Genomic DNA, 26,139 nt, shown 5'->3' on the forward strand with positions numbered 1-26,139 from the left:
GGAGAGACTAAAAAGATTTGGACTGTTCATCTTAGCAAAGGGACGACTAAGGAGGAATATGACAGAGGTCTATAAAATCATGACCGGTGTGGAGAAAGTGAATAGAGAAATGTTATTTACTTTTTCACACAATTCAAAAACCAGGGGTTACCTGGTGAATTTAATAGGCAGCAGATTTAATACAAACAGGAGGACGTATCTTTTCATGCAACACAGAGGTATCCTGTGGAACTCATTGCTGGGGCTGTAGTGATGGCCAAAAGTACAGCTGGGTTCAAAACAGAACTAGCCACATGTATAACTGGGATCAAAAAAGAATTAGATCAGTCCATGGAGGATCGATCCATCAATGGCTATTAACCAAGACGGTCAGGCTGACTCTAAACCTCTGAACGACAGAAGCTGGGGCGGGAGGACAGGGGATGAATCACTCTATAACTGCCCTATCCTATTCACCCCCCTGAATCTGTGGTATAAGCCACTGCTGGAGACAGGATGCTGGACTAGATGAACAGGTGGTCTGACCCCGTACAGGCTGTTCTTTGCTTTTCGGAGACATTTCTTCTCAACAGCTGCCGTATGAGGAGAGAGTAATAAGACAGGGACCTTTCAGCTTGGAAAAGAGAAGACTCAGGGCGGACATGATAGAGGCCTATGAAATCATGACTGGTGTTGAAAAAGTAAATAAGGAAGTGGATAAAAAAGGAACTAGATAAACTCATAGAGGACAGGTCCGTCAATGGCTTTTAGCCATGATGGGTAGGGATGGTGTCCCCAGCCTCTGTTCGCCAGAAACTGGGAATGTGCAACATGGGATGGATCATGTGATGATTCCCTGTTCTGTTCATCCCCTCTGGGGCACCTGGCATTGGCCACTGTCAGCAGACAGGATACTGGGTAGATGGACCTTTGGTCTGACCCAGTACGGCCGTTCTTATGTGCTTATGTTCTTAATGGAAGGTGGGTAAAAAGGAAAACAAATATTCCTGCAGCATTTTTTATGTTAGCAGGTTAAACAAGCTTCCAAGCCCCAGGAGGAATTGGCAGGTTATCCGCAGTGGCAAAACATGCTTTTAGCATGGGGTGAAACAAATCTATCGCAGACACAGGATTATACTCTCCTTTTCCCATGGCTGGGGGGAACCAGAGAGCACGTGCAAATGAGCCCCTTGCCCACTGAACCAGGCCACAGCACCCCCTGATCTCTCTCCTGCCAGCCATGCCCACAAACCCAGCTAGGTAGGGAACAGAGCGAGATCAACCTGGGGAAGCCGGGCCCATCCATGCAAAATGTACCGTAAGGTAGCCAAACACAAGGCCCGTGGGATGCAGGCCTTGGCTACGGAATGGGGGACTGAGTCCGGCAAAGCTGAGACCCTGAGAAGGATTTAGGAGTTTGAGCAGGAAGTTGCTGTAACTAAAAACAAGTTATTGGGTTCAATACAGGGATGACTGGGTATAATTCTAGGGCCTGTGTTATACAGGAGGTCAGACTGTGGTTCCGTCTGGCCTTAAACATTATGAATCACCAGGTTTGCTGTGGGGTGGTCTGTGGGGGTCTGTGCTGCCCGAGCCATATCCTCATGGGGTGGATCTCCAGGTTGAGGAGGCCCATGATGGCACAGTCAAAGCCACCCCTGCTCAGGTTCTGGGCTGTGCGGAGAAGGGCCATGCAATCCCTGCGCTGTCTCCTTGAGGAGACTGGATCCTGACTTCCATGCTGGCCCCAAAGTGTGCTCATTTGCCAATGAGGAAACTGAGGAGGAAAGAAACTCTCCCAAGGTGACACAGCAGGTTGGAGGGAGAACCAAGACTAGAGCCCCTGTCTTCCAATGTGCAGCACAGTGCACTTCCCATGGTGTATGACATGTCTTCCTTGGCTGCTGCTTTCCATTGCCATGAAAAGTTATTGCCGTGCTCTCTCGCAGGGTGATTTTACATTTGTGCTTTCTTGTTTTGTTGTTTACCTTCATCTTAGAACAGAGACTCATTTAGTCTGGCTGCCTTTTGTGGAAGTGAGCGGTGCTGTTGTAGCCCTGTCGGTCCCAGGATATTAGAGAGACAAAGTGGGGGAGTAAATAGCTTTCATTGGACCCAAATTCTGTTGATCAGAGAGACCAGCTTTCGAGCTCACACAGTGGAAGTACATAGTTCCAGTGAAAACCTGGCTTTAATTTCCAAGTCCCAAAGCATTTTTTGTTGCTCCTTTAGCTCGGCATGGAGCTTCTGCTCCAGCATCGATAAAAGACGTTGATCACCCGTTTCAGGACCTCTTTTGTTGTCACCCCATAAACAATGGGGTTTAACATGGGGGGAATGAGCACATAGAAGTTGGCCAATAGGTTGACAATATAACCTGGGATGATGTTCCTAAACTGGTGTGCTAAAGAGGAGAAAACGGACGACACGTAGAACATCAGTATGACACAGACATGGGAGCTGCAGGTGTGGAGAGCCTTGAGCCGGGCGTCCTTGGAGGGGAGCCGGAAGACGGCCCTGAGGATCAGTCCATAAGATACAGCAATGAGCACAGCATCCAAGCTGATTATAAAAATAGCCACAGCTACGCCATACCAGACGTGGACTGTGATGTCGTCGCAAGCCAGCCGGGCCATGGCCATGTAGTCACAATAGTTGTGAGGCAGGAGGTTGGTTCTGCAGAAATTCAGCCGCTTCACAAGAAAGACGAGAGGGAAAATTGTACAGAAACTTCTTGTGACAACTGCCAGCCCCATCTTCCCGATCACAGACTTGGTTAGTAAGATGGTGTATCTCAATGGGTCACAGATGGCAACGTACCGATCAAACGCCATGGCCAGCAGAATGGCCGACTCGGCCATAAAACTGACATGGATGAAGAACATCTGCGTCAGGCAGGCAGCAAAAGAAATTTCCCCCGCTCTAAACCAGAATATAGCCAGCATCTTGGGCACTGTAGTGGTAGATAACAGCAGATCAGCAGCAACCAGCATGGACATGAATAGATACATGGGCTCATGGAGGCTTTGTTCTGTTAGTATGATGAATAGTAGGAGAGAGTTCCCAAAAAGTGTCACAACGTACATCAGACAGAAGGAGATGGAGATCCAGACATAAGACTCCTCTGTACCCGGGATGCCGGTCAGGATGTAAGTTGCAGGGTCAAAAACAGTGTGATTGTCAGCTGGCATCATGTACCATCACAATGATCTTCTATTCAGTTTCCAGTAACTAACAGAAAAAGAGAAAATCAGGGAGAAATTAAGTGTCAGCTAGGACTGGAATGTATTTGTTGAGGGAATCAAAGATACCATCAAAAACTTCATTGTGTGACAACTGCCTGTTGTGTGTGACCATAAACCCAGAAACACTCTTGTGATGAGGTGTACAAGTCTCACACTAGGCAACAAGGGGTTGAGGGAGTATTTTGGGCTCAGCCAGCCTCACTCCTGCGATAAGGGGAGACAGACTGACCTCCGTGGCCAAACCGCCTGATGTAGAATAATATGGGCTGGTGGGCCAGCGGAGATGGAGTCGGAACAGTTGCTGAAGTGGATGACTGAGAAACAGCATCAGCAGGCAGCGCAACAGTAGTAAGAGCAACAGCTCCTGCAGCAAATGGCCGCCCAGTAAGAGCAACTGACTTAGGGGCCCAGCAACAGGTCAGTTCAATGAGTTGTGGCATTAATGCAGCCCCAGGGGTCCCCCAGAGCTTCTCCATCAGGGTGCCAGGGACCAAGCCCTGGAGACCTGCCGGTAGTCATGAAGCTCAAGAAGGTGGGCCTTGAGGATGACCCTAAGGCTTTTCTGACAACACTTGAGTGGGTGCTGATGGCTGCCTAATGGCTCCCTGACCAGCAGCCCATCCTGCTGGTGCCCCACCTGACAGGGCCAGTGCAGGCCGCATACCAAGGACTGGATGCAGAGAGCTTCCAAGACTACCCTCATGTCAGAGCGGCCATCTTGGACTACCTCAACATTACTGAGGAGACCTTCTACCAGAGGTACCCTCCAGGGGCCCGACCCTGGGTTATCACTCAGAAACTGCAAAACCTATGTTGGAGGTGGCTAAAGTCAGAGGAGCAGACCGGAGTATGGGTGGTGGAACTCATCCTGGTGTAGCAGTTTGCCCAAATCCTCCCAAACTGGAGTAGGGACTGGGTGCTGAGATATTGACCAGAGTCACTTACCGACGCCATGCAACTGATGGAAAGCTAACTGGCAGCTGAGACAGCTCTAACTTGCCCATCTGAGCCATTGTTTGACGCCAAAGAGAAGCCCTGACAGAAGGGGGAAGCCAATTAGAGGAGACAAAATCTAGACAGGGTGCTCCCCAAGTCCCCAGCCTACCAGGAGCCCAACCAGCCCTCAAGCCAGGGGCTGGGAGCCCAGGAGAAGCCCTAGGCCTTCCGACCTCAGCCCGAGCATAGAACCTGGGGTTCCCAAGGGACTTCCCCGCCCAAAGGCCAGGAAGGGCAAGGGGGCCAAGCATCTGGGGGAAGACATACCCAGAGGCCCTGTTCCCAACCAGAAGCTCCAGGGCAACCATGGGAGTCTATTTCGCCTGTGGGCATCAGGGCCACCATTATCAGGAATGCTCCTATATGAAGTGCAGAGATAGGCAAATATGGATGGCAGAGAGCCATGTCCAGGAGCGCACCCCAGAAAAGGTAACTATTCTGGTACAAATAAATGGGACCAAGATAATAAGTCTAGTAATCTCTGGGTGTTGGCAAACCCTAGTCCAGGACGACTTGGTCCCCAACCCTGAAGCTCCCGGGGAGACCATCCTCCTGCAGTGCATTCATGGGGATATTAAGCCCTATCCCAGTGCCTGGGTTGAGGTCAACATAGGAAGAACACAAACCCCCTCTAGTAGGGCTAGCCTCAACCGTAGCATACTCTGTTATCTTGGGATTGGGAGTACTTCTCCGACATATAGAAGGGATGTAGAGCCGATCCCGAGAACCTGGAGGAAGTGCCTGAGAGAGACAGGGTAGGCAGGGAACCTCAGCCCGTGACACTGGCTGGAGTAGGCGAGGAGCAGGATCCTGGGTAGGGGGGTTCCAGCCAAGACGAAGTGTTGCAGGAAGATCCTCCTAGGGAGAAGATGGTATAAATCCCGCTCCGGTAGAGGGAGTTACTGACCCGAGAGACTGATTTTGTGAAGAACCAGAGGGAAGATGAGACCTTGAGCCATGCATATGAACAACTCCAAGTGGTTAAGGGCGATGTTGTAGATCCCCACTGGGCTGCTGAATACCCCCACCTTGAGCTCCAGGAGGAATGACTATTTTGGCTGGAAAAGGACCATTGGATAGGGGAAATCAATTCACAACTCTTTGTCCCTGACTGGCGTACATCAAGAAGTTAAAAACTTCTGCAACTCCTGCCCTGAATGGCAGCTAGTCGGGCCCAAAGGTGGGGTGAAAGCCCCCTCATCCCTCTCCCGGTTAACAATGTCCCCTTTGAATGCATTGGTATAGATTTTGTCGGTTCCCTGGAGAAAAGTGCTGCTGGATACAAACACCTATTTGTGATAGTCGATTATGCTACTCGCTATCCTGAGGCAATCTCACTATGTAACACCAATGTAAAGACGATTGCCACAGAACTATTGACAGTCTTTGCTCGTGTACGAGTTCCCAAGGAGATTCTCACCGACCAAGGCACGAACTTTACATCCTGCTTGATGAAACAGGTCTGTGATCTTCTGAAAATAAGGAGCCTCCATACCTCAGTTTCTCACCTACAAACGGATGTCCTGGTTGAACCCTTCAACCGAACCCTGAAGCAGATTCTGAAAAGATTTATGCCAGAAGACCTGCATCACTGGCATCAACTGATTCCCACCCCCCGCCGTTTGCCATTTGGGAAATCCCACAATCCTCTATGAGCTTCTCTCCATTCGAGCTCTTGTATGAGAGATGGTCCTGGGGAATCCTCGACCTGGTCCAGAAGATGTGGGAAGGACAAACTACGACAACTCAGAATGTCCTACAATATGTGTTGAGACTCAGAGGGAGACTTGAGACTTTGGGAGATTTGGCTAAAGACAACCTCCTCACTGCCCAAGAGACCCTGGAAGGCTCCTCTAACAAGGGAGCACGGGTACGCACTTTCAAGCCAGGCGATCGGGTCCTCCTTCTGCTCTTGCGTATGGAGTCTAAACTACTGGCCAAGTGGAAAGGTCCCTATGAAACTGTACACCGAGTTGGGCCAGTGAATTATTAGGTTAGACAGCCTGACAAATGGAAGCCCACCCAGGTCTATCACATCAACACGCTGAAGGCGAGGAAAGAACAAGAAACCTTATTCATCGCCCCGTACTCTCTAGTACCAGAACTGGGGTCACACATGCCTTATGCTCTGTCCCAAGAGGCTATATGGGGGGGGAAACAACTTCGCCCTGAACAAAGCGCCCAGGTGTAGAGCCTAGTGAAAGCCTAGTGAACAGCCTACACCTGTTTTCATCCCAGCCAGGAAGGACCCACCTCACGCACCACCACATCCAGACTGAACCTGGACAGACTGTCCAGAAGAATCTCTGGGCACTTCCCTGGAACGTGTGTGAGGTGGTAAAACAGGAAGCCCAGACCATGTTGGAGCTTGGGATCATTGAGGAAACCCGCAGCAAGTGGCAAAGCCCTGTTGTATTAGTCCCAAAGCTGGACGGCACTGATTGGTTCTGCATTGACTTCAGGAAGGTTAATGCGATTTCCTAATTTGACGCCTACCCCATGCCCCATGTGGATGAACTACTAGACCAGGTGGGAGAAGCTCAGCATATCACAACCTTAGATTTAACAAAGAGGTATTGGCTAGGGCTGTCAAGTGATTAAAAAAAATATCACAATTATACACACTGTTAAACAATAATAGAATACTATTTATATAAATATTTTTGAATGTTTTCCACGTTTTCAAATATATTGATTTCAATTACAACACAGAATACAAAGTATACGGTGCTCACTTTCTGTTTATTTTTATTATAAATATTTGCACTGTAAAAATTAAAGGAATAGTATTTTTCAATTCACTTAATATAAGTACTACAGTGCAATCGCTTTATCCTGAAAGTTGAATTTACAAATGTAGAATTATGTACAAAAAATGCATTAAAAATAAAGTAATGTAAAACTTTAGAGCCTACAAGTCCACTCAGTCCTATTTCTTGTTCAGCCAATCGCTCAGACAAACAAGTTTGTTTACATTTGCAGGAGATAATGTGGCCAGCTTCTTGTTTACAATATCATGTGAAAGTGAGAACAGGCATTCGCCTGGCATTTTTGTAGCAGCTTCGCAAGATATTTACGTGCCAGATGTGCTAAAGATTCATGAGTCCCTTCATGCTTCAAACACCATTCCAGGGGACATGCATCCATACAGATGATGGGTTCTGCTCGATAACAATCCAAAGCAGTGCAGATCAAAACGTGTTCATTTTCATCATCTGAGTCAGATGCACCACAAGAAGGTTGATTTTCTTTTTTAATATAATAATAATAGGAGATATACCAATCTCCTAGAACTGGAAGGAACCTTGAAGCATCATCAAGTCCAGCCCCCTGCCTTCACTAGCAGGACCAATTTTTGACCCAGATCCCTAAGTGGCCCCTTCAAGGATTGAACTCACAACTGTGGGTTTAGCAGGCCACTGCTCAAACCACTGGCGGTTTGGGCTCTGTAGTTTCCACATTAGAGCATTGCTCTTTTAATACTTCTAAAAGCATGCACCTCACCCCATCCCAATCAGATTTTCGAAGGCACTTCAGATTCTTAAACCTTGGGTTGAGTGCTGTAGATATTTTTAGAAAGCTCACATTGATACCTTCTTTGTGTTTTGTCAAATCGGAAGTGAAAGTGTTCTTAAAACAAACAACATGTGGGGTCATCATCCCAGACTGCTATAACATGAAATATATGGCAGAATGTGGGTAAAACACAGAGCAGGGGACATACAATTCTCCCCCAAGGAGATCAGTCACAAATTTAATTAACATATTATTTTTTAACAAGCATCATCAGCATGGAAGCATTTCCTCTGGAATGGTGGCCATGAATGTTTAGCCTATCTGGCACATAAATACATTGCAATACCAGCTACAAAAGTGGCATGAGAACGCATATTCTCACTTTCAGGTGACATTGTAAATAAGAAGCGGGCAGCATTATGTCCCATAAATGTAAACCCACTTGTTTGTCTGAACAATTGGCTGAACAAGAAGTAGGACGGTGTGGACTTTTAGGCTCTAAAATTTTACTTTTTTTGGTTTTTGAGTGCAGTTATGTAACAACAAAAAATCTACATTTGTAAGTTGCACTTCACAATAAAGAGATTGCACTGCAGTACTTGTATGAGATGAATTGAAAAATACTATTTCTTTTGTTTACCACTTTTACAGTGCAAATATTTGTAATAAAAATAATATAAAGTGAGCACTGTACACTTTGTAATCTGTATTGTAATTGAAATCAATATATTGGAAAATGTGGAAAAACATCCAAAATATTTAATAAATTGCAGTTGATATTCTATTATTTAACAGTGTGATTAAAAATGCGTTTAATTGCGATTCATTTTTTTAAGTTAATCGCGTGAGTTAACTGTGATAAATTGACAGCCCTGGTATTGGCAAATCCCACTCACACCAGAATCGCATGAAAGAAACACCTTTGCCACTCCATTTGGCCTCTACCAGTTTTGAACTATGACCTTTGGACTCCATGAAGCGCACGCGATGTTCCAACGCCTCATGGGCCAGGTGTTGCAGCTCCATGACTCGAATGCTGCAGCCTATTTAGATGATGTGGTCACCTACAGCGGAACCTGGGAAGAACAACTGGCTCAGGCGGCGGCCATGCTCTGTTCCCCGCGACAGACTGGACTAACAGCAAACCCTGCAAAATGTAAAATAGAGAAAGAAGAAACCACCTACCTGGGATACATTTTTTGGGAAAGGCCAGATCCAGCCCCTGATAGATAAAGTCCAGGCCCTCAAAGACACCCCATGCCCTACCACCAAGAAGCAGGTCAGGAGTTTTTTGGGACTTGCTTGCTACTACCTTGAGTTTGTACCGATGTGCTTGACAATCGCAGCCTCTCTCACAGATCTCATCACAAACGACAGCCCCAAGAACGTGCACTGGTCTGAGGCCTGTGAAAAGGCCTTTCAAGAATTGAAAGAACGCCTCTGTACAGAACCGGTCCTATTGAGTCTGGACTTCTCCAAAGAATCAATTTTGCAGACAGGTGCTTCTGATATGGGACAGGGCACTGTTTTATCTTGGGAAATAAAGGAGGAGGAACACCCAGTTCTCTATTTGAGCCGCAAGCTGTTCCCACAAGAACGAGTCTACTCTGTCACAGAGAAGGAGGGCCTGGCAGTGAAACGGCCCATAGACGCTCTCCAATACGATCTCCTGGGATTGGGAAACCCATTCAAGCTCATCACTGACCCTGTTCTGTTAAGATGGCTAAACGCCATGAAGGACACAAAACCGCCTGATGCGCTGGTACCCGTCTCTCCAGCCCTACGTGTTCCAAATTGAGCAAGGAGCCAGGTAACCCCCTCTTAACCACTGGTGTTTGGGTTTCCCCACCAAGGGAAAAACCTTGGACTAAGGTGACCCCAGGGATGGTGGACGAGAGGAAGAGGCCCAGGGAGGACAGCCAGACTGCTAGTAGCATAAAGGGCCCTGGTTCGGAGCCCGGTATAGTGGGAGGGCCCAGGCTCCCCTCCCCACAACCCCCTTGGCAGTCAGGAGTTTCAGTCATGACCATTAGGTAACGCTCCCCAACTGGGAACCATTTCAATTCTCCTGCTACAGAACGTCTCCATTCCAGAAGAGGGAAGATGGTTCGGATGGTTCTGGCCCCAGGTGAAGCAGGGTGGCCCTCCTGGTGTTGCTGTCCACAGCAGAATGTCTCCGTCACACGTTTGCTGCAGTCACCCTGAGGGCTCCAGCGGTGACTGTGAAAGTGATTTAAAGCAGCCACACGACTGGTTCTTCTGGCCCTTACCTTGGTTTCATACTCACTGCTGCAGAGTCACTCCCAGTTTATAATGGGGTGAGAGCAGAACTTCTTTCATTCACAATCCCCCTGCTGGAACCTTCTGGCTGTGAGGCCTTGACCCGACCAACACTCAAGCCCAAGAGTGAACTCATTCACGAGCAATTCCCATTGACTTTTATGAAAATATTCACCTGAGTAAAGTTGCAAGTTTTTCCGGGATTTGACTATGTGAAGTCAATCTCAGTTAAGGTCTGGTCCACAACACAGACCTATATTGGGATAGCTACGTTGCTCAGGGTTACTCCTGACTGCCATAGTTACACAGACATGTAGGAGGATTAACTATGCTACCGGGGAGCTCTCCCCCATCAGCGCAGAGCATCTCCACTAACTCACCACAGCGGTGCAGCTGCGCGGACGCAGCATTTTCAGCCTGGCCGAGCTGGTAGCTCTGCTCCAGAGAACTACAGCTGCAGTAGGTGTAGGGGGACCAGACGTCCCCTTTTTAAAGGGACAGTCCTGTATTTAAGCCCTCCTGCAGGTGTCCCAACTTTTTCTTAAAAACAGGAAAAGTGTCTTGTATTTTTTCTCTCTCCCCCCATCAGTATGGCAGGTCCTGCTGCTGGCCAGACCCCTGCTTCCCAGATGCCCGCCTACCAGCGGTGAGTGGGGAGGTCCAGTGGGTGACGATGGGGGTGGGTGTGTAAGACTGGTGGCGGGGCGAAGATGCTCCTTCTGCTGGTCCATCAGCTCAACCCCCACTATGTGCTGTCTGGATAGCTTAGTGGTTTGAGCATTGGTCTGCTAATCCCAGGGTCGTGAGTTCAACACTTGAAGGGGCCACTTAGGGATCTGGGGCAAAAATTGGTCATGCAAGTGAAGGCAGCGGGCTGGACTCACTGACCTTTCAAGGAGATAGGTATATCTCCAATTTAAAAAAAAAAAAAAAAAAAAGGCCAGCAGGGCCCCACTCTCCTCCCATGGTCACTGGCTGAGTGCTGCAGTGGCTGGTGAGTATGGACAGGCAGTGGCCATTTATGTGTCACCTCTTCAGCCAACCTATCAGACCCTTACATGCTCCTCCTCTGGCTGTCCTCTCCCTGCTTTGCCCCTTCACCCCACCCAGACCCACTGGTCCTCCCAACCCCAGTGGGACACATCCATGGGCTTCTGTCCTGCCCCTGCAGTTCCATGTAACCCCAGTTCAAACATTTCCTAGGTTTCATGTGTTTCCATTCGCCCCTTCACAGATTCAATCCATGCAAACAACTCACCAGGCTCTGGCCCCAGCTGGAGAGGAGAAATCTCTGCCTGTGACTGGGTCAGGGAGCTGCAGGCGGCAGGGAATCTGCACTGACGGGGGCTGAGGTAGAGGGATATTTATACTGCTGCCTTGGGAATCCCAGTGGGGGCTCAGAGCCAGCACGGAGCCCCAGGGACCTGCCTCTGAGACTGGCTCAGGTGGTGAAGAGCAGCAGAGAATTAACCCTTTCCTCCTCTCACTTGTTTGATCTGATCATTTCTCCTTTTGTATGTTATTTAGAAAGGTGCTTCTGACATTGAGGCCCTGGCAAAGAGTTCCCTCTTCCTTGCAAACAGGTCTTGTCTCAGGCCTGAAAAACTCACTACACCACACACAAGTCTGCGGAATATTGACCCATAAAGAGTAGCATGTAAGGTGTGTGCAGAAAGCTTGTAATTTGTCAAGCTTCATAACCAATGCAAAAGGCATGCCTGGGTAATAGTTAAGGAATAACATATTGCTATTGACAGTGAGCTTTATGGACTTGAAGTAGAAGATAGTCACCATGGCATAGCGTGTCTAGGTGATGGCCATTCCAGGAGGGCGTCGTCACCCCATCCTGGTTAGCCAGTATGTAATGCCAAGCTCAGTTCTCCAGCCTTGATCCACCCCAAGATTATCAATGGAAAACCATCAGAGACAAATGCAAACAATGAAGGAACATGACAACAGAGAGGGTTGTCCTGCCTGTGAACAGAGACAAAAGACTCTTTCAGGATAGCACAGAGTGGGGAGAGGCCCTCTGGATCCTTTCACTGAGGAGACATCTTGGAGTGAGGGGATGTTCTCATGAAAAATTGGTTCCCGGTTCTTGTGAAACTATCCAGCTCTGCAACAGACTAAACTTTGGGAAGGAGGAACCTACTTTATTAACTAGGAAAGGAAACCATTGACCCAAGCTCTCATTTCGTGATGTTCTATTGGAACCATTTGTTCCCACCTCTCTCTCGTTTCTAGTTAATTCTCCATTCTTCTTAATTAAACCAACTTTTATTTTATTATAAGTGCTCACATGCACCGTGTGTAATATAGGAGTGGTGATTTACAGCAACTCTGGTAAACTGGGATACGCTGCTCCTTTTGGGGCAGAGATTCTGGATTTCTCTGAGTAGCCAGTGTGAGGGGCTGGATGTCGCAGGGGAATGATTCACAGGGGCTCAGAAGCAGAGGTGCCCTTATTGTTAACCTGTGAGGAGACGTCAGGGCTGGCCTAGCCCAGAGGAAGGTGCCTGAGTGGCTGATGGGCAGGTGGTGTCCCAGCCAGCACAAGAGAGAAGCCCTCTCACTGAGTCAGGGGGTAACGAGGTGACTCACAGTCCTGGCACCCCTGAGAGCCATCAGTCATTTTTATAGAGACCGTCTTTAGTCTCACTTAGTCCAACCATCCTGAAAACCTATTTGTGTGTGTGCCGTGTCACTGTAGCCCTGTCCGTCCCGGGATATTACAGAGACAAGGTATGGGAGGGAATATCTTTTCCTGGACCAACTTCTGTCGGCCTGTTCACCATGAATGGTCCCTTTGAGTAGGTGTGAACTGCTCATGCTAAACTGTCTGTTCCACCTTGTATTTAGCTGGGACACTCTCAGTACCTTTCCCACACCTGAAGAACTGCTCTATGTAGCTCGAAAGCTTGTCCCGCTCTCCACCAGAAGTTGGTCCAATAAAAGATATTTCCCGCCACCCCCAGCTTGTCTCGCTCTATGTGTATATGTAAGACAGTAGACGGGATAGAGCGGAGAAATCAGGAGCTGCTCTTCTTCTCATTACAGAAGAACAAGGGACATGCACGGAAAGTCAAATATGACAAATAAAAACCGATACAAGGAAATAATTTTATCTACAACACATAATTAAACTGTGGAACTCACTGCTGCAGGATTAAATGAGGTCAAGACCTTAGCAACATGAAAAAGGGGATTGGGCATTTAGCTGGGTATCAAAAATATCCAGAGTTACCAGACCTAATGACCACACACATTTTTGTAAAGGAGAGTGACCCCCATGGCTTGGGGTTTAAGCCAATCTCTGTTAGAGATAAGGATGGGATGCAGGGTGTGAGGGGAAGATTATCCCATATCCCCTCATGAGAGATTCTCACAGCTTCTTCTGAAGCATCTGGTGCTGGCCAATGCTGGAGACAGGCTACTGGGCTCGATGGACCCGGCTCTGATCCAATCTGGTGGTTCCCATGTTCCTCTACCAAGGTGCAAAGTTGACCTGCTGACACTTTTAAAAAATCATTGGCACGTCTTAGGAACAACATTAGACCCGCACCTGGCAGGGATGGTCTAGTGATCACTTCCTCCTGCTTTGAGTTTAGGGAACTGGACTAGATGACTCACTGAGGACCCCTTCCTGTCCTACACGTCTAGGATTATCACTGGGTAATGTCCTGTAGGCATTCCGGGTCAGGTGGGCTGTCCTGATCACTTCTGTCAGCGAGGGGCTGAGTCAGAGAATTTGTCTTCTCTTCACAGATTTGATCAGCAGCAATAGTAAAGGGCACCAGGAGTGAAGGCTGCCATCGGCCTGTTTGACTCTGCCTCCATTACTGTCTGGGCATGAGAAACCACAGGTCTTAAAGTGGGTCTACAGTGACTGAGGTGCTAGTACTTTTTTTTTTTTTAAGGTCAGGCTTGACAAAGCCTTGGCTGGGATGATTTAGTTGTGTTTGGTCCTGCTTTGAGCAGGGGGTTGGACTAGATGACCTCCTGAGGTCCCTTCCAACCCTGAGATTCTATGATTCTATGAACCTGCCAGCCGTTGCTAGGCCAGAAGGTGAAACCCTATAGAGGACCCCAGTCCTGGAATCTGCTTGGCAGGATGCTGTGGGTCCTGCTTAGTCCACAGCTTGCTATGTGAAAGAGGTCACGAATGCAAAAGTTTGAGAACCACTGTCCTAAAGAAACCCAGCGCAGAAACGGGAAGTTGTCCTCGGAACTGGGATCCACCCTGCTCTGGACTCTGCCATGTGGCTCCTACTTCCTCCCCCAGCTTGACGTCCTGGTATCCTGACCCCGCCTGACTCCATTTATTGATCCGGGGTTCTGCTCTCAAGTTTGTCTCCTGCCTCTGATCTCCTGGTACCCTGACCCTGATTTCTTTCTGATGCTCGATTCTCACTTTGCCCTCTGGCCTATCTTGGACTCTGACCTCTTGGGATCTGTCCTGGCCCGATTTCTGCTTTTAACACTGGGTCTGACTGCCCACATCCCAGCCGTGACACGGTGACACCAGGAGCACTGGTGGTGCCACAGTGAGCAGAAACCAGAGTTAACCCCCCAGAGCCTGGGAGAACATCCTACCATTGGAGATCAGTTTCAGGTCCAAGGGCAAGGTGTATCCCTGTGAATAGGCCTCCCTCTCAAGCACTGATTCCCCTTGGGGATAAGAGTGACGCCCAGTTTGGAAAGCAGAGCGCATAATGATGGGGAGGCCCCAGCCCTCTCAGGTGAATGACCCTTCTGTTACCTTTTGTGTACAGTGGCTGGGTAACATGTCACTGGGGTAGTGCCCATCATGTGCCAGGATCCGACGAAGTGGGTATTCACCCACGAAAGCTCATGCTCCCAAACGTCTGTTAGTCCATAAGGTGCCACAGGATTCTTTGCTGCTTTTACAGATCCAGACTAACATGGCTGCCCCTCTGATACTTGACATACAGGTAGGGAGAGACCATCCGTGACTGAGTCTATGCAGACCAGCCAGACACAGCATCTGGGAAGTGGGCACATGCCTGGGGGTGGCTGAGGTGAGGCCAGGTGCAGAGATTGGGCGCTTGGGGGGGTATATATTTTAATTTTAGTTGAGCTGTTGTGGTTTTGCTCTTCACATGGATATGGGGACTGTGATGTTGCACCCCATAATGCTTTATGGGAATATGCTTATGAATATATATTATGACATAACTGGAATATGTTTTATGCTACTGTAAGGGTGTGGACTCACCCCTGCGGTGCCTCCTGCTGGTCTCTCAGGGAATTAGCTCGATTTCCAGCCTGCAGCGCCCTCTGCAGGCTGGAGATCCACTACCGCTTGGCCCCCGTGTCCCTCCCAGACACAGTGCCCTGTTAGCTGGGGTGCTGTCCCCTTCTCTCTCAGTCTTAGGGTCTCCTCGCCCCTGAGAACTCTCATCCACTATTCCCACCTCACCTCAGTATAAGGCTGCTGCCAGTCATCATCTAGCCCCCACGCCCTGGGGCAGACTCCAGCATCAGCCACTCATCACTGGCAAGGTTGGGTTTGGACCTGCTGCCTTGGCCTACCCCTGGGTTGCCCCCTGCAACCCCCAGTATCTGTTACCCTGTGCTAGGCCACAGCCTGGAGCTTTCCAGGCTGGAGCTCCCCAGCTCCTCTGCCTTTCCCCAGCCCTCCTCCACTCAGGTACCCTGTGTCTAGCTCCCTGCAGCCAGGCCTCCTCCCTCTACAGGCAGAGGGAGACTGACTGGGCTCCTGGCTCACTGCGTCTTATAGGGGCCAGCTGGGCCCGATTGGGGCTTGGCACCAGCTGAGCCTACTTTCCCCAATCAGCCCAGGCTTCTTGCTGCAGCCACAGCCCTCTTCTGGGCTGTTTTCCACCCCGAAGGGCAGGAGTGGGTAACCAGCCCACTACAGCTACATATGCCGTGTAACATATCTCTGTGAAGGTTCTGATCTACTGAATATATGCATCCTATTTGCATGCATGTGTCATTTTTGTATTTGAAGTTTTGAATATTGGCTGTGTACTTGTTTAATTTTAAGTAGCCTCAGTGAAGCAGTTGGTCGGGTTCCTGAGAAAAGACTGTTCTCAGTAAGTGCTCAATCAATAAACACTGATGCCAACAATGACCATGGAGACACCAATCTACACCTGAGCTTTCCCAGGAATGTGGCTTGGCTGGTAAGGAACTCAGTCATGCATAGACATGTGACTTGCCCAGGTGACTCCAAAACTCCATCTTGGAGCTGAATTCTGGATAGGAGAGAGGAGGGGGACCACACACAAGAGAAAGTCTATTTAAGTCCCTGGGAAACCTCTCCATTTGGTCTTCAGCTGGCTCAAGAGAGCCTCTCTACCCTCAAAGATACCTGAAAGAAACTGGAACAAAGTACAGTAAACATGGGGGTGTGAGTGATTGATGGACCCAGACTAGAAGGAGACTAGTCTGTAAAAGAAACTTACTGGAACATCTCTGAGCATGAGATTTCATCTGTAAACATTTTCTTACTGTATTAGGTTTAAACTTGCATGTTTTATTTTATTTTGTTTGGTAATTTACTTTGTTCTGGCTCTTATTATTTAAACCACTTAAATCCTACTCTTTGTATTTAATAAAATCACTTTTTGCTTATTAATTAACCCAGAGTAGGTATTAATACCTGGGGGGGGGGGGGACAGCTGTGCATATCTCTCTGTCAGTGTTATAGAGGGTGAACAATTGATGAGTTTACCCGGTATAAGCGTTATACAGGGTAAAATGGATTTATTTGGGGGTTAGATCTGTGAAAGTTACTGGTGGCCCCCCTTAATAGCTTACAAGCAGCCAGTAGGGGGAAGCAGAAGCCTGACGTACACAGTAACCTGAACTTTTGTACTATCTTTTCTCTTCTGCCTCAAAGCAGAGAAATCTTGCTCCAAGCCAGTTTTCACTGACCAGATAACGGTTTCACCGGGTCTGGCAACCACCAATGAAGTGTTAACACGGCATGGTCTTTGTCTAAAAGTGTATAAAAAGTTTGTGAAACTTGTGTGCAGCAGAGTTCTTTGTACCTGAGTACAAGGCTCTCCTTTTTTCTGCAGAATAAAGCAATCTTTCCTTATCCCTGTCAGGCTGTTATTAGCTCTCAGCTAGACGGACCCGATATTTCAGTAACAGATCCATTGGGAGTTGGGCATCTAAGTGTTGGAGACAGGAACACTTCTTCAGCTGTTTTCAGTAAAGCCTGCAGCTTTTAGGAGACGTGGTTCAGACCTGGGTCTGGGTTTGTAGCAGGCGCAAACCACGCAGGGCACTGGAGTCCCAAGCTGCCAGGGGAAACAGGCTCAGGGGTATTCTCTGCACATCAGTTGGCAGTTCCCAAGGGGTTTTCTGTGATCCAACCCATCACAGAGACACCACACGGACCCAGCTGTGTTCCAAATCTCCGTGTACAGTCACTCTATGTAGACACACAGACCTAGCTACACACTCGCCCTGCTCCTGTCAGCACTGAGTGGTTTCTGCAACAGTGGACAGGGAGCGGGCACCCAGGCGATTTTAAAGGGAGGCTTCTCGGTTCGTCTAGACTACAAACACCATTACCATTCCCTATTCCTCTCCTCTTCCCAGGTGCCCCTATCTGCCAGGAACCGCCCCTGCAGGTAATCCCAGCTCACCTAGCGACCCCTATCCCTTACCCTTCCCTTTCCCTGCAGTCTCGGGCCCATTCTGTAACTACTAGGCCTTACTTCCTCTCGGGTGTTTCTGCAGGTGATCAGACCATCCACGGCTACATATTGAATAGCCCAGGGAAGAGAAACCCACGAGCTGCAGGACAGAAGCCATCCAACAGCAGATGGGAGTGAGGAAAAAAACTCCCCCCATGAGCAGGTTACTCCAGAACTTCCCATGCTGGGAATTCTTGCACGGCTGGTCTGTGTCGGTGCCAGGCCCCGGGGCCGGCCGCCCCCTGCTCTAATGGTGGAGCTGTTTTATGGGAAAGGCTGATGCTGGATTCCTAAGAAGGGAAAGAAAGGGAATGATCATTTCCACTGTCAGTACTGAAAAGGTTCCTATAGAAAATCCCGCTGTTGGCTCTTGCAGGGGGGGCTTCATGGTCTGTGTAAGTACCTGGTGCCCGAGGGAGGAACTGCAGCCCAGAATAGGTCAGTAGGTTGACTTCCCTCCCCTCCACATAGGTCACATTTAAAAACAAGGTGGGGTACATAGGTTAGACCCGGGGTTCTCAAACTGGGGGTCGGGACCCCTCAGGCAGGGCCGGCTCCAGGCACCAGCTCAGCAAGCAGGTGCTTGGGGCAGCCAAGGGGATGGGGCGGCACATCGGGCTCTTCGGCGGCGAGTTTCTTGGTCCCTCTCGGACGGAAGGACCTGCCGCCGAATTGCCGCTGAAGAAGAAAGCGGCGCGTTGGAGCCGCCGCCGATTGCGATCGCAGCTTTTTTTTTTTCCCCCGCCACTTGGGGCGGCAAAAACCCCTGGAGCTGGCCCTGCCCTCAGGGAGTCGTGAGGTTATTACATGGTGGGTCGTGAACTGTCAACCTCCATCCCAAATCCCACTTCGCCTCTGGCATTTACAAAGGTGTTAAATATATAAAAACTGTTGTTAATGTATAAGTGGGGGGTCACACTCAGAGGTTTGCTGTGTGAAAGGGGCCACCAGGACCAAAGTTTGAGAGCCACTTGGTTAGACAGGGCTCAGGGCACTCACCTGGGATGGAAACCCAGGGTCAAGCTGCTGCTCAGACTCAGTAGAGCACGTGAACGTGGGTCCCCCACGTCCGAGGGGAGTGGTTGCACCACTGGCTCCAGTCTGTCTCCGTCTTTCTCAATCTCCCAGTGGAAACACTTCCACTCTGTGTAACTAATTAATTGTTCCCTGGGACAAAGAGCTAGAGACCGAGTCTCGAGCCCAGTGACTGGGGCACTCCCCGGGGAGACCCGGGGCCTCTGCTCCAGCGACCACACAACGTGGACCAGCTCCAAGGGAAGGGACAGCAAGAGGCCTGTCACTGGGTGAGTGCCCCCCGTAGGAGGGCGCGGGGGCCGGTGTGCCTGTGACTCAGCAGCTGCCATCTGCCTGGGGTTAAGTGAGGGCACCTGGGCTGGAGGAGGGGGCAGGTGAGGGCTGGGGAGACCGAAGGAGCAGCAGAGGCCTGCCTGAGGGAAAGCTGCCGGTGGAGAGTTTGGAGGACAGCTGTTGGCGGGGGCTGGCTGGAGCCGGGGAGCCCTGCTGAGTTGCAGGAGGCCCATAGGAACGAGGGGAAGAGCCAGCGTGGTCCGCGTAAGCCAGGCCCAGTCGCAGGGCTCACAGCCAGGAGGCCTGAGGAGTGCGCCAAGGCAGGGAGCCCTGTGGCAGAAGATCTGGGGGCTGGGGGAGGAACCAAGGAACAAGGGGGGGCGGGCTGGCAGGAGTTTGCGCTGAACAGGAGTAGGATTCCTGGGAGGCCGGGCCGAGTGGAATCTGGCTGGGGGCCCTCTCACAGGAGACCTGAGTGGGGGCTATGGGAGAAAAGTGGTGGAGGGAAGCAGGTCTGGGAGGTCTCGGGGAGGGGTCTGGAGAGGGGAGGCCTGGAGAGGGGCTGATGAACGGGACAGAGGGGTGAGACAATACTCCTTTGCATGAGGAACTACAGGGAAAACTGAGGCAGGCACACCTGTCATGCTGCCCTTTGCCATGGGAGGCAGCTCCAGGCAGGGCTGCCTTGTCACAAACCCCACCGTAGAATAGCCAATAGCCTGGTGTTAGGGGACACCCTGGGATGTGGGAGACCCAGATGAAGGTCCTGCTCTGAGTCAGACAGATTAACCTGTTAAAGACAGTGTCAAAACATATCCACGAGGGGGGCGGGGGGCTGTACTCAGACTGCCCAGGCCTTCTGGCATGTCCCAACGTGTGAATGTTTGACTTTGCAACCTTAATAATGTTCTTTTTAACACTGTGTTTTGCTCATTCTCTAGATCTATTTCATCCCTTTATAATAATTTCTAAGAAGCTCGTCATCTGAGCTCCTGCAGTGTGAGAAGTGCAGAGGAACAGCTATTTTCAATTTGTAAAGGACTTTGCTAGACTAGTAGGAAATACACTCAGACTGCGGTGGGATTAGAGCAGTATGGGGAAGGCTCAAATGAAACAACATGTCTCAGGAATTGTCGCCTGCCAGATTCAGCTTCATTGTGTTGTCTGCCTGCCTCATCCCACTTCATTTCTCTACCCAACGTCATTTCAACCCAATTTCATTTCTAAACGGACTTGTTGGCGAGTTTCATGGCTCAGTCCAACTGCCGCACTCAACGCGAGAACACACGGATCGCTCCATCCCAGACCTGTCTGCTCCTCACCCCGTAAACGATGGGGTTCAGCATGGGGGGGATGACGACGTAGAGGTTGGCCAGTAGGATGAGGGTGTGGCGGGGGATGCGGTGGCCAAACCGATGGGTGCCCCAGGAGAAAAACGCTGGGGTGTAAAACATCAGTACGACACAGATGTGTGAGCCGCACGTGTTCAGAGCCTTGAGGTGGACACCCTGGGATGGCAACCTAAAGAGAGACCTGAGGATGCAAGCGTAGGAGACTGCAATAAAGATAGCATCCAATCCGGCTGATAGGAAAGCAGCTGCTACACCAGACCAAATATTGAGTGTTATGTCCACACAGGCCAGTGTGGCCACACCTATGTGCTCGCAGTATGTGTGAGGCATAATATTATGTCCACAGTAGTGGAGCCGTTTAAGGAGAAAGACGGCTGGGAATATTAAACAGAAGCTCCTGGTTAGAGCGGCCACAGCTATCTTCCTGATCATGGAGTGTGTTAATACAGTTGTGTACCGCAGCGGGTCGCAGATGGCAACGTACCGATCAAAGGCCATGGCCAGTAGGATGGCCGACTCGGTAATGAAAATAAAATCAATGAAAAACATCTGGGTGAGGCAGCCATTGAAAGAGATCTCCTTGGAGAGAGACCAGAAAACACTCAGGGTTTTCGGCACCGTGGTGGTCGATAACAGCAGATCGGCCACTGTTAACATGGAGAGGAAAATGTACATGGGCTCATGGAGGCTCGGCTCTGTTATGATGGTGAAGAGGAGGACAGAGTTCCCGAGAAGGGCAACAACATACATCACACAGAAGGGGATGGAGAGCCAGACGTGCGCCTGCTCCATGCCTGGGATGCTGAGCAGGATGAACGTTGCTGGGTGGGAGCTGGTGTAATTGAGCGCTGACATGGTACAACACAGGCCTGTCACTGCCCCGCAGGCTCCCCAGCCTGGGAGGGAAGACAAGAAGAGTGGCTGTCAGAGTATCTGAAACTACAGAGTTCACTGCCAGTAATATTTATTAGCAAGTGTTCCCCATCCCCCACCCCCATTTGGGCAAGCCGGCGTTCTCAGGGTATGTTCTCTATTCTGCTCAGCCCAGCACCCAGACAAGCTGTAGTGAGCCCCATTGTTCAGGCTCTGTCTGTCTCTCTGTCAGTGTCCTGGGGACTGGCTTTGCCATTGTCTTCTCCAATTCTCCACTCATATGGGGACCCCTCGGCCAGTCCTTTTTAGTGACCCGTTCAGATGGCTGGGTGACATTCCTACCTATGTTTCTTAGCCTGCCCCAAGAGCAAACAGTCCTTCCCCACTCCCCTGGATAACAATGCAAAATAGAGGGGAAACTGAGGCATGCATAGGCTTCATAAAAATATGACGTCCCATTCTCAAATGGACAGTCCCGTATTTAAGCCCTCCTGCAGGTGTCCCAACTTTTTCTTAAAAATGGGCAAATTGTCCCATATTTTCTCTCTCCCCCCATCAGTACTGGCAGGTCCTGCTGCTGGCCAGATCCCTGCTTGCCAGATGCCCGCCTACCAGCGGTGAGGGGTGGGGTCTATTGGCCGACAACGAGGGTGGGTGTGAAAGGCTGGTGGTGGGGCGAAATGCAGCACATGGGGCCGGCCACTCCCCCTGCTGGTCCATCAGCTCGATCCCCCCACTATGTGCCGGCTCTCGGCCAGCAGGCCCCACCCCCCATCCCATTTCCTGCTGTCAGTGGTTAGGCCCTGGGAGCTGCAGTGGCTGGTGAGTGTGAGCAGGCACCACACAGCAGCCAGTTACCTGTTGCCTCTGCTGCCCACCCATCAGCCCTTCACATGCTCCCCCTCTCGCTGTCCTCTCCCTGCTTTGCCCCTTCACTCCCCCAAACCCCACTGCTCCCCCAGATCCTGACCCCCAGTGGGGCGCGACCCGCTCCCTGCGCTATGCTGGGAACCATCCCCTCATCACAGCACTCAGCTCATTAGCAGCCTGGCCGACAGGCTCCTTCCTTCCCCCACTGCCTCTGGCTGGGCTGGTACTCTGGGAAAGCCAAAGACCCTCTGTCCCAGGGCACTGGCCAGGAGGTGCTGAGATCTGCATGTGTCAAAGCCCCCGCACAGCGCTGGCACGGCGCAGCCTCTCCGCCCCTCAGCTAAGCTCTGGAGTGGTGGGGTTGGGAGAGGGGAAAACAACGTCCACCCTGTTCATGCCAATCTCCAGGCTCCACAACAGCCACAGGGCAGGGGCTTAGCACCCTCTTCACCCCCCCAAGCCCCTCCCCCGGGTCCTGGTCCAGGGAGCGCAGGGCAGCTCTGTCCCCTAGCCACCCTCCTCTGCTGAGTCACCTCTCTGGCTGGGTTTGCTGAACCCCTGCAGCCTGTCCCCATGCTGTAGCCTGGGAACAGGAGGTGCTGGGTTATGTGGGTGTGGGCAGGCAGGGACAAGCTGCTTCCAGACACAGGGAGGGATGGGGGAGAAGAGATGAGTTCTGCAAAGACATGGGCCAGATCATCCCTTCTTCCTCCCCCCGCTCCACCCTGCGACTGTCCCTCCTCCGCCCCCACCCCAGTGCTGAAAGGCTGCTGCTGGCCACATCCTTGTGTGAATCCTGCAGAAATCTGGGGGTCTGATGCTGTGTGATGCCCCCACTCCTTGTGTTGCCTTGGGAAGTCACGGTGCAAGGTAACAGAAAGGCGGGTCCATCCTGGGGGCCCAGCCAGGCGTGGAGGGGAGAGACCTCTTGGCAGGGAGGGTCAGATCAGTCACCCCCTGCCCCCCCCATGTGAGACAGGTGTAAGTGAGTGTGTGTGTGTCACCTCTCCCCTTATGTGTGTGTGTTGGGGGGGGCAATGTGTGTCACCCAGCCCTGTGTGGTCCCTAAAGCCTCAAAGATAAGAAGGTAAATAAAAAGAATCCAACTACGCTGTATTTTTTTTAACGGGGGCTCAGTCAACTTGATGTCAACTTGAACGTTTGTATTCCATAGTTCTGACTGCCACTGAACTCGCTTGAATACCAGGTGTCCCGTATTCAGCCTAGGGAGAGATGATCAAACTAAGCAGGTGAGACATCAGTATCAAAGCAGCCCTTATAATTGTCTGCTCCTGGATTCTACAGTTCGGACATTCACAGCTAAGCTCCTTGAAACCAGCTGATTTCTACCAACCGGAACTGACTCAGTCTGGGGTCATTATGGAGTTAGTGGAAGTGTTGCCTGAGTGAAGGCCTCGGGAATTGGGGTACAGAATATGACAGGACCTGAGGAGGTTTCCAATGAGGTTTACTCTGAAAAGTGATGTAACCAAGAATGGCCCAGTCCAGAGCCCACTGAGTTCAACAGCAAGACCCCAGTGACTCCCCTGGGAGTGGATCAGGGTAACCTGGCGACCTCTTCCCAACACCCAACCTCAGCGCAGTCACAGGAGCGTATCTCAGTGCCCCGGCCCCCGACCTGCCCCTGCAGTCAGAGTTACGCACCCCCATTCTAGCCAACCCAGCTCAAACATTTCCTAGGTTTCATGTGTTTCCATTTCCCCCTTCACAGGTTCAATCCATGCAAACGACTCACCAGGCTCCGGCCCCAGCTGGGGAGGAGGAATCTCTGCCTGTGACCGGGTCGGGGAGCTGCAGGCGGCAGGGAATCTGCACTGACCGGGGCTGAGGTACAGGGATATTTATACTGCTGCCCTGGGAATCCCAGGGTGGGCTCAGAGCCAGCACGGAGCCCCAGGGACCTGCCTCTGTGCCTGGCTCAGGTGGTGAAGAGCAGCAGAGAATTAACCCTTTGCTCCTCTCACTTGTTTGATCTGATCATTTCTCCTTTTGTACGTTATTTAGAAAGGTCCTTGTGCCACTGAGGCCCCTGGCAAAGAGTTCCCTGTTCTTTGCAAACAGCTCATATCTCAGCCCTGACACACTCACTACACCACACACAAGTCTATGGAATATTTACCCATAAAGAGTAGCATGTAAGGTGTGTGCAGAAAGCTTGTAACTTGTCAAACTTCATAACCATTGCAAAAGGCATGTCTGGGTAATAGTTAAGGAAACATATTGCTATTGACAGTGAGCTTTATGGACTTGGAGTAGAAGTTAGTCACCAGGGCAGTGTGTCTAGGTGATGGCCATTCCAGGAGGGCGTCATCACCCCATCCTGGTTGTAATGCCAAGCTCAGTTCTCCAGCCTTGCTCCACCCCAAGATTATCAATGGAAAACCATCAGAGACAACTGCAGACAATGAAGGAACATGACAACAGACCGGATTGTCCTGCCTGTGAACAGAGACAAAAGACTGTTTCAGGATAACATAGAGTGGGGAGAGGCCCTCTGGATCCTTTCACTGAGGAGACATCTTGGAGTGAGGGGATGTTCTCATGAAAAATTGGTTCCCAGTTCTTGTGAATCCAGCTAGCTCTGCAACAGACTAAACTTTGGGAAGGAGGAACCTACTTTATTAACTAGGAAAGGGAACCATTGACCCAAGCTCTCATTTCGTGATGTTCTATTGGAACCATTTGTTTCCATCTCTCTCTCGTTTCTAGTTAATTCTCCTTTCTTCTTAAATAAACCAACTTTTATTTTATTATAAGCGCTGACACGCACAATGTGTAATACAGGAGTGGTGATTTAGAGCAACTCTGGTAAATTGGGAATACACTGCTTCTTTTGGGGCAAGTATCAGGGGGTAGCAGTGTGAGTCTGTATCCACAAAAACAACAAGGAGTCCGATGGCACCTTAAAGACTAACAGATTTATTTGGGCATAAGCTTTCGTGGGTAAAAAAACCTCACTCCTCCTCCCGCTCTCCGGGCTTGATGTCCTGGACCCATGGTTCTCTCTCAAGTTTGTCTCCTGCCTCTGATCTCCTGGTACCCTGACCCTGATTGCTTTCTGATGCTCGAGTCTTGCTTTGCCCTCTGGCCTGTCTTGGACTCTGACCTCTTGGGATCTGCCCTGGCCCGATTCCATCAACTTTGCAACATCCTAAACTAACCTTACTCTTTTTCCACTGGGTCTGACTGCCCACGTCCCAGCCATGACACGGTGACACCAGAAGCACTGGGGGTGCCACAGCGAGCAGAGACCAGAGTTAACCCCCCAACTCTGGGAGAACATCCTACCATTGGAGGTCAGTTTCAGGTCCAAGGGCAAGGTGTATCCCTGTGAATAGGCCTCCCCCTCAAGCACTGATTCCCCTTGGGGATAAGAGTGACACCCAGTTTGGAAAGCAGAGCTCACAATGATGGGGGGGGGCCGCAACCCTCTCAGGTGAATGACCCTTCTGTTACCTTTTGTGTACAGCGGCTGGGTAACATGTCCCTGGGGTAGTGCCCATCATGTGCCGCACATACAGGTAGGGAGAGACTGAGTCTATGCAGACCAGCCAGACACAGCACCTGGGAAGGTAGCAGATGCCATGGGAGTGGCTGAGGTGAGGCCAGGTGCAGAGATTGGGATTTTAGATCAGATGTTGTGGTTTGGCTCTTCACATAGCATTACAGGTACGGGGACACCACACGGACCCAGCTGTTTTCCAAACCTCCGTGTTCAGTCACTCTGTGCAGACACACAGACCTAGCTACACACTCGCCCTGCTCCTGTCAGCACCGAGTGGTTTCTGCAACAGTGGACATGGAGCGGGCACCCAGGCGATTTTAAAGGGAGGCTTCTCGGTTCGTCTAGACTACAAACACCATTACCATTCCCCACTCCTCTCCTCTTCCCAGGTGCCAGGAACTGCCCCCCAACACCACCGGCTAATCCCAGCTCACCTAGCAACCCCTATTCCCTCCCCTTCCCCTTCCCTGCAGTGTCAGGCCCATCCTGTAACTACT

General features: G+C 50.6%; 2 protein-coding genes across 2 annotated transcripts; both read right to left on the minus strand.

Annotated features, from left to right (window-relative positions):
- Positions 1-2,207: 2,207 nt before the first annotated feature.
- On the minus strand, positions 2,208-3,146 carry LOC120390740 (olfactory receptor 52B2-like). Its single transcript, XM_039513586.1, has one exon. The coding sequence runs from the start codon at positions 3,063-3,065 to the stop codon at positions 2,208-2,210; it is 858 nt and encodes a 285-aa protein (XP_039369520.1). The 5' UTR covers positions 3,066-3,146.
- Positions 3,147-20,292: 17,146 nt separating this feature from the next.
- Positions 20,293-21,228, minus strand: LOC120390823 (olfactory receptor 52B2-like). The gene has a single exon (XM_039513725.1). It carries the CDS (start codon positions 21,226-21,228, stop codon positions 20,293-20,295), a length of 936 nt encoding a protein of 311 aa, XP_039369659.1.
- Positions 21,229-26,139: the final 4,911 nt, after the last annotated feature.

This window comes from Mauremys reevesii, linkage group 1 (genome assembly GCF_016161935.1).
Source record: "Mauremys reevesii isolate NIE-2019 linkage group 1, ASM1616193v1, whole genome shotgun sequence".
Lineage (NCBI taxonomy): Eukaryota > Metazoa > Chordata > Testudines > Geoemydidae > Mauremys > Mauremys reevesii.

What these genes read in the sequence shown, in the direction of transcription:
- LOC120390740 (XM_039513586.1), bottom strand. Translation starts at nt 3,065, where the DNA reads ATGTACGTTGTGACACTTTTTGGGAACTCTCTCCTACTATTCATCATA.
- LOC120390823 (XM_039513725.1), bottom strand. Translation starts at nt 21,228, where the DNA reads ATGTCAGCGCTCAATTACACCAGCTCCCACCCAGCAACGTTCATCCTG.